Genomic DNA, 17,161 nt, shown 5'->3' with positions numbered 1-17,161 from the left:
AAACATTATTTCAAGGGGGAGCTAGACCCCCACAGAACACAGAAACCCACACCAGACAGTGTGGCAAGTTTAACAACTGCTTCAGAGTTTGCACATACTCAGTTTGGGGACTGTGGCAATACCATACTCTGCTGCCACCAACTGCTGCTCCTTAAGTGATTATAGCTCAGGTCCTAAACGGCTTTGCATCAAAGATTTGTGGAGAGAGCTATACAGACAGGATCAGGTATTTTAGAGACTTTGTGTATATGTATGTGTGTTGGCAGAAAGAGTGGATTTGAAGAAAGCTCTTGGTGGCAGAGGTTGATGGCAATACTAGAAAAAAAAAAAAAAGACAGAGAGAAAGATACCATGCTAAGCTATAGATGCCAGGTCTCTATTCAGTCTCCAAGTGACTCGCTCATTGCATGGATCTCAAGCACTCCTCTCAGGAAAATTCAGTTTTTAGAGTTGTGTGAACTCTGAACTAGAAATTCTGAACCACTTATAATCATTTAGGTAACTTTAGAGATAAATGTGGGGCCATAATTAACACTTAGCAGTAAAAGCAAAACCTTCAGACACTTCAGCTATTATTTGAAACCTATTTCAGACAGGCGGATTCTAAGTCCTCCCTGCTACTTTTAGTTTTCAAGTTGTCATTGTCACTTTAAGACTTTTGGCTTTTCCATTTCCAACCTGAAAATCCACAGCTATTATTTTTTGCCTTGGTTATGCAAGCCGTGTTGTGCCCCCTGGTGGCAATCTGGATAGGAAGATGAGAAACATATTTCAATCAGGGGGAGAGTGCCGACTTAATTGAAAAAGGTGGCAGGCCTGAATTTGAAATGGAATTTCATATCAAACTTTTCTGTTCTTACTAAAAATAGGAAACATCCAGTTAAACTAAAATCCGATGTATTAACTTCAGCCTGCGAGGTGCATATTTCAACTCCCCTGGCTTTGTCACAAAATGGATTAGCTTCTTGAAATATGTCAGTTCCACGTGAAATTAAATATTTGCTCTCCATCTAGCTAAGAAGCTGAGCTCACAAAGGAGGACTGCAGCCTGGCAGTACAGCCTTTCCTCCGCCATCGGGGCACACATGCCATACACACATGATGGTAGCTGCTTCTTCGGGGTATGCAATTCCCTGCATTACAAAGCCAGTTGGGCACCAACAATGGCATTTTTAAGAAGGCTCCAGGAAAAATCTCTAAATTTTAGAAGTTATTCTTCAGTCAGAAGAGCCAAATGGATTTGAGTAGATTATGCCTGAGGGCCTTTGATTAAATTTTAACTATTTGGAGGCAGAAGGGAATGATTAAAGACAGTCACCAGAAAATGTAGTTGGTGGGAGGAAATGTCAGAGTGCTTCCTGCTATGCTGAGAAGCCTGCTTCTGTGGCTGTATTTAGTCGCAAAAAAGAAAACTGATTCTCCCTTAAGTACACACTCGAGTGATGAGCAAGTATACAACTGGGATGGTGGTAAAGGTGAAATGCTAAAACAGGAGTCACAAGCCTCCAGAACAGTGTAGCCATGTTGAAAAATGTGTCTAAGAAATGACACAAAACAATACAAATGACAGCAGAAATAAAACTTAAAGTTACAAAACCCAAAGTGAGCCAGTGAGATGCCTCACCAGGCTTGCCATCAAGCCTGATAGCCTGAGTCTTTTCCCTTGGTCTCACATGGGGGGAGGAAAGAACTCCAGAAAGTTGTCCTTCACATGTGCACTGTGGCACATGAATGACCCCACCCCCACCCAAATAAACAAATGATATTAAAATTTTAGGGACTGGAGGGATGGCCCAGTGGATAAGAACCCTGCCTCCAGAGGACCTGAGGTTAGCTCCCAGCAGTCATACTGGCAGCTCACAACCACCTGTAACTCCATCTCTTCGGAATCCCACACCTCTGACCTCTGCAGACACCTGTATGTACTCGCATACACATATCCACATAATTAAAAATAATAAAACAAATCTAAACTATCATCTAATCTTTAAAAAGTATTGTGTGTGGACTAAGGCTAAGAAGACGGATGTTTTGCAGCAGCACAAAGTAAAGCTGTAATAAACTAAGGGGTGAAGGATGTGAGCCCATGAACGTGCAATGCACTCAGTGGGCTGGAGGGGTCCAGCATGCCTGAGAACAGTTCAAACAGGAATCAGGAATCAAATGGTCTTGAAACTCATTCAAGTTTACTTCATGCTGTAAGTGAAAGGTTAAAAAAAGTTACTTAACTGTTCTGCTTAGGACACAACTTGATACCAAGACTTTAGCAGCCACTTGACAGTGAAAGGCCCTTCATTCTACTTCATGTATTATACGGTTTTGCTACAATTAAAGTAACTTGTACAGCTTCTACATCCCTACTCTGTCTCTCTGTTATGTACTGGTTGGAATTCACAGTATTTCAATTATTGGCTATCTTGCCTACTGGATACTGTACAATTTCTCAAAATTGCATCTGATAGATTTCTACCTTCCGTTTTGTTCTGTTATCTTCAGTATATAATTTTTAAGATAGGATTGTGCTGCATAGTCTAGTTTGTCCCCAAACTTGTGATTCTCCTGCCTCAGCTTCCTAAGTGATGGGATGATCGGCATGTGCCACCGTGCCCGGTGGTATGTGGTGTCATCAGAGGAATCACCAAGACCCAGTCTGGTAAGGACAGACCACCGGAAAGAAGGCAGAACAACTGAACAAAGTCCAAACTACTCTGAACTAGCAGTTTGTAGGGGTGTGTGCCAGCTAACAAGGGTCACTGTATTCATTTCAAAAGTTTACAGGATTGGCTCCTGCGAGTTCTCGATGACATTCTGCCAGGACAGCTGGAGAAGCCAAGACATACTGCGTAAGGTCACAGTATGTCTGAGCATCCATGTGCTATTGGAACAAAGTCCTCAAGATAATAAATTCATAAAAGAGGAAGAACTATTTTGGTTCAGGTTAAATTTTCTGTCCATATCTGCCTTATTTCTACAGAAAAAAAAAACAATGCCAGTTGTGTCAAGGAAGAGATGAAAGCCTACAAACTTACTCTTTTCAAATAATTACATTAGAAAGTGTAGTATATCAGGGACTATTCCAATTTTGGTGCTAGTTCAAATTTTTGTTATATAAGTCTTCAGAGATCTTCACAATTCTTTACCTACAGAAGAGCAATAAAATATTTAGCTTGAGCTGGATGAGTGAGAATTAAATGAGCAGGCAATCAAGATGACATCAGGAACACAATCAGGACCAACAATGTGGTAATCCAATGTCAACAAAGTAACAACATCCACAGTAACAGCAGTAAAACCCAGAGACTTCAAGAACTATTTCTGTTTATTCCAACCAGTACATACAAAAAGAGACAGAGTAGGGACACAAAAGCTGTACAAGTTATTTTAATTGTAGCAAAATCCTATAATACAGGGCATGTTGGAGCCTGGGGAAGCAGCTCATTGTAGCCTGCAAGGCCCTGAGTTCAATCCCAGCACCAAGGAAAAAACACATGAAGCACATCATCATATAAAAAGACAGCAAAGACAAATGGGAACCGATGTTACCCACGTTAGTTAGATGATACTGCTGGCGTTTCTACTAGTTCCAACATAACTATGCTCAATAGACACCGACAGGCGGCAGGCCTGGAGGGCTGAGTGATCAGGGCGGCACTCTGAACATTCTCTTCTTCAGCTCAGCAGTCTTCTCTTCTATTCTAGCGCAGCACTCCTCTGTTGCCTTCTCAATGCCCTCATGGTACTTCTCCAGAGCACTTTTCAAGTTCTCAAAGATTTCCTAAGGGCAAATGACAAAGAATGACTGCACGTGACTGCCAGGGCCTAACACCGAGCTGAAAATATTCCAATGGCCGTTCATCTTAGTTCTGATACAAGGCTGGGAGAGCTTAGATTTCTAAACAGGATCAAAGACTACAGCTGTGACAGACTATGACCCATCAAGGAAACAAAAGTTTCTGAAAACTTCATTTCTTTAATTGTACAAGAAAAATCAGGTGTGTTAGTGACTGGCTTATGTGAATGCTATCTAAGCAATCAGCATATCCAACAGTTATAGATCATTTTAAGTTCCTGGTTCCACGAGGCTATGTGTTTATTTCCACAACAGGAATGCTAAATAAGTCAGGTAGAAAGATATCACCTTCGAGAAACCATCAAAACCAGGTGTGGCTAAAAAGAAACAATGCAAATACACAGCAAGCACTTCAGCACACCAAAGCAATGTTCTTCTCCTTAGAATAAACATGCTTTCAAGAAAGAACCAGTCACACAGAGGCACCAAGAGTAGAACAGGAAACCCAAATCCAGCAGCACAGTACCAGAAAAAACACAAAGCCAAAGCCCTGAGCACACACCTAGGTGCTAACGGGGATGTGATGTGGCTTTCTCAGTGCTATATATTTTAGAATAAGCAGATGAACGTCTGCACACAGTAGAAGTTTAGACCAGTCAACGAAACCTCACATATTAAAAGTCTTGCCGTGAAATCACATACTTCTAAAGTCAAAGCAAAGGGCTGCGGATGTAAAGAAAATCTAAGTCTAGTCCAGTGCTGTTCAATATAGAAGCTCTGGCCACATGGTGCTATTTAAATGTATAAGAATTTGAATTGAAAATGCCATTAGCCCCTCAGTTGCACTAGACACATGTCAAAGGCCCAAGGCCACAGTGCCTACCCACCCAGTAGCTACAGGATGGAAAGGCACAGAGCATGACTCTCGTGATGCTTTGTGTGAGTGTTGGTCTGATCATCTCATTTTGAAATTTAAATTTTTACAATATTTATGGTCTTTTACACCCAGTATCATCCACTGATCCCACATGTAATTTAATCCATGAATTGAAATACATTGATGAAAGCCAGGCACAATGGTGCACACCTTTAGCCCCAGATGAGTGCATCTCTGGGAGTTTGAAGCCAGCCTGGTCTGCAGAGTGAGTTCTAGAACAGACAGGGAAACCTGTCTCAAAAACCCCAATACTAACTAACACAAATACTATAATTATCATTATTGTGGTTATTTTCTGCGAACAGGACAATGGCAGAAGAAACATACTCTCTGAACCACAGGCACACACAGACTACACTCAGCACTGAGCACTGGACACAAGGCGCGTGCAGACGCAGCACCTCGCCTAACCCAGTGTGGTGAGCACACGTGCCACACACAACCACGCAGAAACACAGAGCCAGGATGTCTGGAAAAAGTCCGTAGTAAATGAGACGCTAGAAACCAGACACATGGACGGACTCAGATGAAGTTACGGCGAAGATGCAACTTATTCTTCATATTTAGTTAGCTTACACAAACACATTTCTGTTGACCCTGATTCCCCCTCCCCCGTGCCCTAGCCACCTCATCCCCGCTGAAGCCCACCATTGCTATTTCCTGCTCCACTCTGATACTACTTGTGCTCTACTACCCAACCTAGCCGTCTCCCTTAAAGCCTCTTTTTCCCCTTTCGTGAGCCCTTCTTTACTTACAGGTATATACACACACTCACTCCACATAAGTATACACATATAAAACTTAGAACATATGGTTTTTATCTTTCTGGGCCTGGGTTGCCTCACATGATATGGTATTTTCCACTAACATCTATACTCCTACAGATTTCCTTTTATTTGTGGACAAACAAATCCACTGTATACATGTACCACATTTTCGACACCCACCACCACTGTGTGGATCAGTGTCTGGGGTGACCAAGCATCCCCACACTGGTTTCACCATTTTACAGTCCCACCAACAGCGAATAGAAGTCCTTCAGACCACTAAAGCAGCAAAGTACTTGGTCGCACAAGCCTGGAGACCTGAGTTTGATCTCCAAAACCACGTCATAATTGAAGAGTGAACCAACTCCACAACGTCATCCTCTGATCTTCAAGGATGAGCTATGGTATATGCTCACACATATAATAATGAAATAACTTTTTCAAACTATCACATCAATCTTTTAATTGAATGTTATACATTAAAAAGAAAAAGAAAAAAATTTAAAGGGTTTCTTCCTCCCACATTCTTGCCAGTATTTGATATCAATTATTATCTTAAAGATGGCCATTCTGACTGGGATCAGACGGAATCTCAGTTCTAATTTGCATTTCCCTGATGGCTAAGGATGCTGAGGACTTTTAGAAACATTTATTGGTGACTGTCATTTCCTCTTTTGAGAACTGTTTAGGTCTTGGCCTGTGGATGTGTGTTTCTTGTTAGTGTTTCAAATCCCTCTGTGCTCCAGGTGTTAGGTCTTCTGTCGGCTCACGGTGAGCACACCCTTGCTACAGGCTGTGTTTCATCTGGTGGGCAGTTCCCGCTGCTCTGGGGAAGGTTTCTGACCTCACAAGGTGGTATTTATGGACGTCAGTCTTATTCCTGAGCAAGCAGAATTCTAAGCAGAACACCTTAGCAATGCCTGTATCTTCAAGTACTTCCCTAGTTCTTAGCAGTATCAGAATGACCTGGCTCATGTTACGGTCCTTGGAGTTTGTTTCTCGTGCAGAGTGAGAGGTTAGGGTGAGTTCACTCTTTGAGAGGTTAGGGTGAGTTCACTCTTTGAGAGGTTAGGGTGAGTTCACTCTTCCACACATGCCTGCCTTTTCTTCAGTGACTATGTGTGGCGTCTTTGTAAATAAGCTGCTGGCTGCAGCCTGGTCTGTGTCTAGATCTTCTACTTCATCTACTGATCTGAGTGTCTGTGGCAGTACCACACTGGTTTTGCTACTGACTGTAGTATAACATGAAGTTAGGTATAATTTCTGTTGGACCTTAAATGATGGAAATGATCTGCTCACCTAACAAAATCTCAGAAGCAGGGATCACAACTTTCTTGTCTTCAACTTGACTCCTCAGCCAACTGGGACCCTGCTACCTAGTAGGTGTATACACTACTTGTTAAAATACTGACTAGAAATTTTAGGTAATCCATTCATTATGAATGAATCCATAAACTGAAAGAAAATAGGGAGATCCCGATTTAATAATAAAGTACACTATTAAAAAATTGCTTGAGAAAGATAAAATTGGCACTATTTAGTATTCAATGAAGAGATTTAAAATAGCAAAATTATAGCAAAGGAAGAAACAGCATTGCAACAGTTTAGATTACAAATTATGTTATGAATGTGTGGATAAACTGGCTGGTCATGAATAGTAACACTGTGAAAAAAGCGTCATAAAATTAACTGCGTGAGTCTGAAGGACAGGGTTATCTCCAGCAAGTCCAAGATGTCAATTCCTTGTGATATAAAATGTTAAGAAATATAAAAACTTATGTCATCTTAGAAATATATCAAATATGCTAAAAGAAATTTATGAAGACATTGAATGAAACAGATAAAGTGGGGGGAGGGATGAAGACGGGATAAAGAAGATTGTGAACCTTATGTTATTTTCGTTTTGACTGGCTAGAGGAAAACAGATCTTTAAAGCTATCCAAATAAAGAGGAACCTGAAGCCAGAAGCAGGATGAATTAGCCGCAGAGGGATGTGCACAGCAGGGCAGTGGTAACGAGGGTCCAGCAGCCCTGTGTGAAGACCACTCTGACATCTGTGCACCTTGCCTCTTCATGACAGTGGCTATGAAACAAACTTAAAGAGAACTCTTGGACCAAACATCCTTGAGTTCACCCACGTATTTGCAGACATTCTCAGGCTGCTGAGGAACGAGTGAACATCAACAGACCGGGTACACGGATGGCAACAGAGCAAGCTGCACTACTGGCCTAGAGCTCTGATGATAATGCTGTGCGCTCTGGGGAAGTGCTACAATGCAGCCAGGTTCTGATTCCACTCAATGCTTTCTTTCATCCTGGAGAAAAAGGCATGCTGCTCAACTTTGCCTTTGACACCACACAATGGGAAATAATTAGTGTGGACAAGATTTAAACTGATCTTGGCATTTTGAGAATCTAGGTTGAAAGCAATATAATTAAGCCTCCAAGATATAATGCTAAGATCTTGAATTGAGAGCAATCATTTCATCACAGTATGGCACGGGGAAGGGGAAAAACTGGCAGAGTGGCATGAGAAGAAGGTGTAGTATTTAATTGATCATAATTTGAACATGAACAGAAGACGAGATGCTGCCACTGACAACCCAGACCCCAAAACAAAGCTCTGTGAAGAGAAGCGCTGGTCTTCTGGGCCACAGAACTACTTGGGAAGACTGCGGTTAGTACTGGGTTATACAAAGAAAATAATGACAGGTAAGAAATTGTCACTACAAACAGGATAACAGTGAGCCTAAAAATTAAGCACGTAAAGAATGGCTGGACAGCTGAGGCTTCTAAACCCAAATGAGAGACCAAAGGGACACAGAACCATGGTCTTCTGGGTGATTCAACAGAAGAGATTAGTCCAGAGGGAAGATCTGAGTCCACCAGAGTAGAGACATTGAATATTTTAAATTCCGAATGAGAAATAACATTTTAACAACTGCAGCTGTGGTAGAACAGCTTGCGTGGCTATGAGCTCCATCCACAGAAACAATTACCATTACACAGAGCCCATCGGTGGCTCTCAAATGCCATCCTATTCTAGAGATAAATAGACAACTCAATTAAGGGTTTGGGCCTGTTGTTGAGATTTTAATTCAATGTATTTGGGAGGGGGCTTGTTTAACTCAAAATCCCTCACTGAATTCTAACACACAGCTAGTTTTAAGACACAGAGCTCAGTGCCCTTTCAACTTTATAAATATGTATGGAAAGCAGACTATACCCAAGGCCATTTTGGAATGGTTTCACATGCCGAGCTGAGTTTTCAAGCGTGACTGGTACGATGGAAATGTCTAATATTGCTGGTGAGACACGTGTGCACAGGACTAACAGGAATATAAGGTAGACCGGGCATCTTTGTGATTAACAAAGATAGCTCAAATTCAAGCTAGTTACAAGTTTTAATCTGCTAAGAACCAGTCAGTAACTACACTTAGAGCACTGAAAACACAGTCTGACCAATTTAAGAAAGTAGGATGAAGAATCTCAAGTCTCTTTTGTGTTAGGATCTTCACAGACTGTGTGTGGACAGTGACAGACAGTGGCAGCGAGAGTTCAGCTATCACAAACCAGGCTGTTTCAGAAACAGGATACTGGAGATGAGTGGGAAAAAAAAAAGAAGCCTGAGGATTCTGAATAAAGAGTTATGGCTATTTTTAGTAAAATGTGTTTATTTAAAGACATTACTTAAATATCAAGATATTACTTAAATATCACTTTATTAAGAGTAAAATGCATCTACCTAGTGACTTCAGAACCTTTATTAAGCAACTGCTTTTACCCCAAAGAATGCTATTCTGTGATATGCTAAGAGGCAAGTAAGGAGAAGAGCATGGGAACACCCATGTCTGCAGATTATCAAAGGGTACCCAGGGTGGTAATACAAATAAAAATAAAAACGAAGGGCCTGTAGGGTCAAGTTCTACCCCAGAGAACCCAAAACCCTGTCCTGGGTGACATCATTTCCATTTTAAACTCATAGATTCTATCTCTTAGGAGCACGCACCTGAGACTTGAGTTTCTCCCTTTTCGCAGCATCTTTTAGTTGCTGAATCCCAGATTTAATCTTCTGGATCTCCAGATTAATGGTGGTCACTTGCTCATAGACAGCACCTCTTTTTTCCTGAACTTTATTGCAATCTCTAAAGGAGAACAGAGATGCCTGACATAACTATTATTAAGCATTAAAAAAAAAAACAAAAACAAAAAAACAACAAAGACTGTACTAGTGAACCCGGACCCACTGTGTGTCAGTACTTGCTCAACAAACCCAGAACATTCCCAGATATAAAAGCAAGCAGACAAATCCACAAAACCCCACAGTGTGCTGCACTGTGGTTACATTGTGGTTCGCGGTGTATGAACTACTTCATTCAGGTGGCATTCTTTGCGTTCACTTTACTTTGCAGAGCTGAGGCTCAAAGCCAGAGGCTGACACATCTAGGCAAGTGCTCCACCACCAAGCTACACTGCAGCCCTCAAAGCCTGGTCTTCCAAATAGAGGCTCAGCTGCGGTGCCCTGGTGTGTATATCTGTGCACTATTAGTGGGAATGTGGACTACTACAACTTTTCTGCACACCTGGCAACAGCGACACAATCCCCAGGTTCTGTCTTTTCCTTTCATCTACATGAAAATACGCAGACAGTCCCAATGCTACACTTAAGGACTACAGGAATGACATCCTAGATATATTTGTGGCACATATTCTAAAGGCACATTCTTAGGCTTGACAAGGGGACTCTACAGGTTTAAGAAATCCTCACTATACTACAAAAGAACTTAGCAAAGTGATAATTTTTACCTAAATAATATTAAGTTTTCCTAATGCACCTTTTTCTAGGTCACTACGTCTTAAGTACACTGAAATAAACACTAGACCCCTAACTCCTTTAAAGATTAACACAAAGGAATGGGAACTATGTGTCTCAAAAGACACTAAACAAGGAGAAAAACACCAAATAAATAAATGAAACCAGCTGTAGTCCTCTTTGTACAGATAGACTGAATTGTACGTATCTTAGTCACTAGAGGCAGAATTCTATTTTGAAAATGCAGTAGCTTTGAAAGCCCATGAGCTTTTCCTAATTGCGTCCTAATCCACTTTACTGAAATCACGCCCATACTCAATCACGGTCCGCTTGTACTGTTTTACATCCTCCTGCTTCTTGTTTATTTTGAGTCGCGTAGTGGCAAGCTTTTCCTTCTTGACAGTCATTAGTCTTTTGAGTGAATTTTCTTCAGTCTTGAGTTTCTTTAGTTCTGATGAGTCACTTTCAATTTGGTCCTCTAAGTTCAGGCTCTGTGTTTTATGAAGAACATATAAAGTCAACCCAACCAAACTGGATTCATAAGCAAAATGAAAGGGTTTTCTAGGGTGAGCTAGAATAAAACAGTTATAAAATGATAGAGAAACACAACTATGCAAGGCCAAGGTGCCCGGCAAGCAGGAAGGAGCTGCCCCTGCTGGTCTACAGGAAGGCCTGATGAAGAACAGTTGCACAGCAGCAAGACCTGGGGCTGAGTGCTGGTGTGGGAGCTATGGCAGCAGAAGGGAGAAGGGCAGACCGCAGAACCAAAAGCGGATCTGCCCTGTGACCCCAGATGATGGATAAGACTATATGCTAGGAAAAGAAAACCTCCTAGCCCCTGTACTTCTCTCTCTCTCAAAAACAACAAACGTTTACTGTAATGTTAGTGATCCTGGGAGTGGCCTGGATTAACATGTGAAAAATCATTTCAAGCATCTGAGAAACCAAAATGGCAACGCTCCTTCTCATTACTCAGGGGAGACTGCCTTAAGCCTGACATCTCTATTAACCCTAGGTGCAGTGCCGGGAACTGAGTGGGGAATGTATGCCACTGATGATAAGTGATCATATCTGTTAGAACAAGTTAAAAGGCTCATTACTACATTCCAAACTGTACGCTACCACGTGCCATGTTAATTCATTACTCATTTCATCTGAAGGTTACAATACATCTTGACATCCTGAGGGTTAGGGGGAGGTGCCTTACTCCTCAGCACATACGACTAGAGAACAACCTAGCTTCTGTTTAGGAAGATGGTAACGGAAGATGAAAGTGGATCCAAAGCTCTGTAACAGAGATACTGCACGATACAAACCTCCTTTAAAATACTGCTTAGCTTCTCCCTGTTCTCTGCAATGTCCTGTATTTTCTTCTGATATAACTGCACCTCCAGCTGACAGGAAGGCAGGCATTCCACAGAATCTCTATAGACTTCATACTTCTCCATCACTTCTTGCTTTGGGAGGGGGAAAACAAACAAACAAACAACAGTTTGATATTCTCTTTTATGAAACTACAAGATCAATTTGTTTGCTCTTCAATAATTTCTATATTTGCTACTGAAAGCTCAAGAATGTACAGTGAAATTTCTAGGTCAGTAGCAAGGCATTACTACTGACACACGTCAAACACATAATGATGTCCCTTTTAAAATATTACTGATTTGTTTTATGTGCATATTTGATCTGCCTGCATATATGCCTGTACACAGAGTCCATCCCTAGTGCCCAGGAGACCAGACAAGGGCATTGGATCCTCTAGAAGTGGAGTTGCAGGCAGTTGTAAGCCTCCATGCAACCGTTAGGCCCCAAACCCATCTCCTCTTGCAGAGCAGCTTTTAACTGCTAAACCATCTCTCCAGGTCCCTAATTATGCTTCTGAAACGCCAAATATCCTTAACAAAGAAAACTGCCACTACTTCACCACCTGGCAATTCCCTGCTAACTGCTTAAAGATTCTTCATGGGGAGGGAAGGAGCACACTCTGGCTGGGCAGAGCTTGGCTGGCACATGCTTGTCCTGTGCCTATGAAGCCCTATGGCTTAATTCTCAGCACCAAAACAATCACAGGCTTGTTCTGCTGATTCTCAAACTACTTCAGAATACTACAGGAAAGTCGTATTATCTGTGAATAATCTTTGTTTAAATATAACTATTATTAACATCTGATTCTTAAAAAGATAAACTCCTCTTTTAAAATTATTTAAAAAAAAAACATATTTACTGCAACCACACACCAAGGCAGACCTCGTTCCTTCTCTGCACTAGGTTGCTCCCTGCTTTACTTTACTAACCAGTGAAACTTCTCCTCATTGAAGACCTAACCATAGGGCTCATTTTTTTTCCTCTCTCTCTCTCTCCCCCCTTCACCTCTGCTGTCGCTCTTTCTCTCGATAATGAATTTGTAAATACTCTTTGTATATAATGGATCTAATCCCTTTGCCTTCAAGTTGTAGTTTGCTTCCTGTTGCTGAGATAAAGCCTGCGACCAAAAGCAACCTGGGTTTTCTGGAAAGACGGCTCAGTGGTTAAGAACACTAGTTCTCCCAGGACCTGGGGTTCAATTCCCAGCATCCACATGCTGATGAACAACTATCAATAACTTCAATCCCAAAAGATCTGAGGTCCTCTTTTGGCTTCCAAACACACCAGCCCCACATAGTACACATGCAGGGAAAACACCCATACATATAAAATAGTAATTAATTAAGCAATCAATCAATCAATCAATCAATCAATCAATCAATTATTTAATAGCAGCACAGAGAGAAAAGGGTTTATTTTAGCTTACAACTTACAATCCATCAAGAAGGGACATAAGGACAAGAACTCAAGGCAGGAACCTGGAGGCAAGAACTGAAGCCGAGCCATAGAACACTGCTTACTGGCTTGCTCAGCCTGCTTTTTCAAGAAGACCCAGGACCCACCGGTCCAGGGGCAGCACAGTGCTCAGTGAATCAGGCTCTCCCACATCCACCATTAACCAAGGGATGTCTCATAAACTTGCCTACCAGTCAAGCTGATGGAAGCAATTCTCAGTTGAGAGGTTCTCTTCCCAGATATGTCTAGGTTTGTGTCAAGTTGACACAAACTAACCAGAATACTTCATAGGCACAGAAAATGTGTTTTAGTAGATCTTTTCATATTAATCTCAAGACATTTAGACTGTACTATAAGCCTTCGGGAGGCTGAGACAGGAGGCTCAGGAGTTCCTGGTTAGTCCAGGCTAAAAAGCCATACTGTGGGGGCAAGGTGTGTATTCCATTTGGTGAAGATTATATAAATGTTTTAAATCTGTTAAGATTTTAAATTTCTAATTCTCATAAAGATTTATCTTCATAAATGGCTCAGCTTTTTTAAATTTCCCTTAGAGGAACAGCTAACTAAATAGAACCCTTTTTGATGGGGGTGGGTCAGATTCGGGGCGTCCACAAGCTGAGCAAGCACCCCCACCTATCACTTAGTTAAACCCTAGATCCACCAGAACTGTTTTTAAATAAGCCAGCCATTCCCCATAAATTCTCAACTCTATTTCTGGGCTCTGATTCTGTTCTGGTGATTTTTCTCTCCTTATTTGTGACTATTTTTATTATAGAGAATTACTTGGATAATAAGGATAGAATTTCTTTTTACTGATATGTATAAATCCTTACTTCAAAAAAATAAAAACAAAAGACATTTAGCAAACGAACAAACAACTTGTTTGATCACCTCTAATTTTGTCCTGCCCCACCTCAGTCCACCTCTCAAAGTAGCACCTGGCCTTGAACATATTTCCTTTGCCTTGAATGATTAGGTGCCGAGACAAATTTCCACTCCCCTCTCCCACCTGATTCCTCCAAATAGTTTATAAACTGAGTTCTCTCATTCTGGTGTTTCAAAGCATCCTCTATTTTTTAATGCTGATTTTAAAAACCGATTTAACTATTTTACCACAGTTTTATATTTGAAGCAAAAAAACGATCAGGGGAAACAAAAATGTGTCATATATTCCCCGTGCTCACCAACACACACACTCTATGAGTTCAGAGCTCACACTGTAGTTTTTAATTTTTTGTAAAACTGTTGGATCCCTTTCTCCTCCAAAGGTAAGTGACTGATCCTCTCATGGACACAGCATTCCACCAGATCCACCAGAACAGCCTTAGATTTGTCGTGTGACTCAACAGCTGTCCTGCAGTTGAGTTTCTTCCCCTCCACCCACACGAGTCAGAGACAAGTAACTAAATTCAGAGAGTAACACATGACAAAGGGCCTCACCCTGGAGTTCCGGAGCTTCTGGACAGTGTCTTTCATCTTCTCTTTATAGTTCTTCACCTTCTCTGGAGAGTCCACGATTTTGCTTTTCAAGCTGTCTTGAACTTCTTTCAAAGAAACCACTGACAACTTTAGTTCATTCTGTTGAAAAGCATTTTCCCCAATCAGGTAGGACAATAAAACTGTTACTCACCCTCCCTTTCAATCACAGAACATCTTTGGCTCATGTCTGTTGTAACAGGGTAAACTGACTTCTGCCCACCCTGCCCTGCTTCATGGCTCCAGCTACAGACCAAGTTCCTCAGTGTGACACTTAATGCCTTTGCTGGCATTTGTGAGAGCAGTATGGTCCTCCTAAGATGCTGCAGCATCCTATTCTTAAGAGCATCCATGGATACATGAAAACTCTCCTACATCCTTTCCGTAAGCAACACAAGTACACACAACATTAACATTATTCATTCGATATGTTTTCATATTAACTGCATGACCTGGCTGGAGTTCTAAAAAGTTACTTTGTTCCTCTGGTACCCAAAGTAATAGCACATAAGGTGTGTGCAAGGTAAGAGATCATGAGGAAGGTGCGGCCAGCCAATGTGGGCTGGAAAAAGGAAGCCTTTCTCTGTATTTGAAATCTTTTGTATTTTTTTTTTTTAGTAATTTATGACAAAATGTGTAAGGCTTGTATAATTCTTCTCAAATTTTTAACTTAAAAAATATCCCTGAGCTGTTAAAATAGCTCAGAAGGTAAGGGTGCTTGCTGCCGAGTCTGCTGACCTACAGACACGGTGGAGGGAGAGAACTAACTCCACAGAGTTCTTCCCAGCACATCTTCCCCGCCTCCCTGAATAAACAACAGTGCCAAGAGAGCAGGAACACTAAAACTGCGGCTAAACATTTTAAAGACAATCACACATATAAAAACAGTAAGCCTCGACACAAACAGCTTAATGCACATAATAAGAATTGTGAAGCTGGTCCAAGACCACTAGAATAAAAGAAGCCAAACTAAAATGAGATTTTCCCATTACCAGAGGGTAAGAACAACTTCTAAAAGAACAAACATTGAAAACATTTATTTTTAGCAAGTGTAGGGGAACAGACATACCTATATTTTGTTGCTAAAAATAAAAATCAGAATCTTTCTAAATGTGAGTTTGACAACATGAGCCGATTTTAATTATCCTGAATTAGTATTTTAGGAGAGACTGATGAACAAATGTACATGTTTACACACACATAAAATTAACAAAAATAGAAGCAGTTTGGAAATCTATCAAAAGAGTGAAAATATGTATAGTATAATGCGTATGCATCCATGAAACCATAATGCATAGCCACTGACATGAGAGGCATTTGGAAGCTCCTGATTAACTGTCTACACTCTACTCTTAAGGGTGTGTGTGAGGCTGAGACACGTTGAGGATAATATCATTTGTGGAAGATCACATGGATATATGTATATTAGAAAAATAGTCTATTATATGCTATGTTTATGCTATAGATAACACACAAACACATATATATACCAGATCATATATAGTTAACTTTGGGTCCTTTTTACTTGCTTTATACATTTCTGCATGTCAATGTTGTTTTCTTCTTTTATAATAGTTTCTATATTTAAGTTGAAAAAAGTTAAAATTTTTTTTCATTTCAGGGGGAAATATGACGGAGAAATACTGACAATCACACAGCAAAACACTGCAGTATACTCAAACATTAAATGCTAGGTAGGAGAAGCTGCTTACCAAACGCTTGTTTTTCTCTGAAATATCTGATTTCTTTTGGGCATTTCCCTCCTGTAGCAGTGTCTATGAAAAAAAACAACAAAAAACAACTGTGTTATAATGATTCAAAACATTAAAATTAAATCACTTTATTATATTCCTCATATAATAAAGGTTGAAAAGAAGAAAAAGTGATGGTCTCCTTTTTCTTTTTCAGTACAGGAGTCTGAGAGTCCCTTTCCTAGTCCTGGTGTGAGTCTCGTAAGCGTAAAAGTGGATTAAGAAACACTCTGGATTGGTGAAGGCACTAATCAGTACGCCTGTGAAGGGCATTCTGGAGGCAACTAGCTCACAAGGACTCTGACCTAACCGATGGTCCAACCTACTGATGGATCAAATCTGAACAAGTTCCTAAGGTAACGGAGCGTCCTGCCTGAGGAAGCAGGACCCCGGGAGGGTGTGCGCTGCCTTGACACGTTGGGAACGCTCCTTTCAGCTTCCTGTCCCCGCTACATAAGCTGCTCTAGCATGCTTCCCATCCATGATGACTGACCCCTCTGTGACCGTGAGCCAACATCAGCTTCCCCTTGTTTATCTCAATACTTCAGTAATAATGAAAAAGCAAAACATAATACAAAAAGATAAATAACTACATAATCTGTCCTAATGCCACAGCAGCATTTCAAAAATTAATGTGCAAATAAATAGTTTCTTCCTAAACAATAACTACTAACTCATTAGGTGTGTGTGGTAACAAAACTTCAGACAACATTCAGTCAGCCGAGACCCCAAAATTATCATTTCCTCTTATACTGATGTGTACTTTTTTTTTTTTTTTTTCCAAATTATGACAAATCCCCAAACCCT

The 17,161-nt window shown here is 40.9% G+C and overlaps 1 protein-coding gene across 1 annotated transcript in view; it reads right to left on the bottom strand.

The window, feature by feature from the left end:
- Positions 1–3,358: 3,358 nt before the first annotated feature.
- The window catches only part of Nuf2 (NUF2 component of NDC80 kinetochore complex), a 30,709-nt gene continuing 16,906 nt past the window's right edge, over positions 3,359–17,161 (bottom strand). Inside the window, exons 9-14 of the mRNA XM_055624585.1 lie at positions 16,316–16,378; positions 14,568–14,705; positions 11,624–11,764; positions 10,623–10,798; positions 9,504–9,639; positions 3,359–3,775 (exon numbers count right to left, since the gene is read on the bottom strand). Coding sequence (XP_055480560.1) covers positions 3,641–3,775; positions 9,504–9,639; positions 10,623–10,798; positions 11,624–11,764; positions 14,568–14,705; positions 16,316–16,378 — 789 coding nt within the window. The 3' untranslated portion in view covers positions 3,359–3,640. The remainder of the gene's footprint in view (positions 3,776–9,503; positions 9,640–10,622; positions 10,799–11,623; positions 11,765–14,567; positions 14,706–16,315; positions 16,379–17,161) is intronic.

The sequence above is a fragment of the Psammomys obesus genome, unplaced genomic scaffold, assembly GCF_907164565.1.
Source record: "Psammomys obesus unplaced genomic scaffold, mPsaObe1.curated_primary_1811, whole genome shotgun sequence".
In the NCBI taxonomy this organism is placed as follows: Eukaryota; Metazoa; Chordata; class Mammalia; order Rodentia; family Muridae; genus Psammomys; species Psammomys obesus.
The sequence above is the reverse complement of the archived record's forward strand: the minus strand, read 5'-3'. Positions and strand labels throughout refer to the sequence as shown.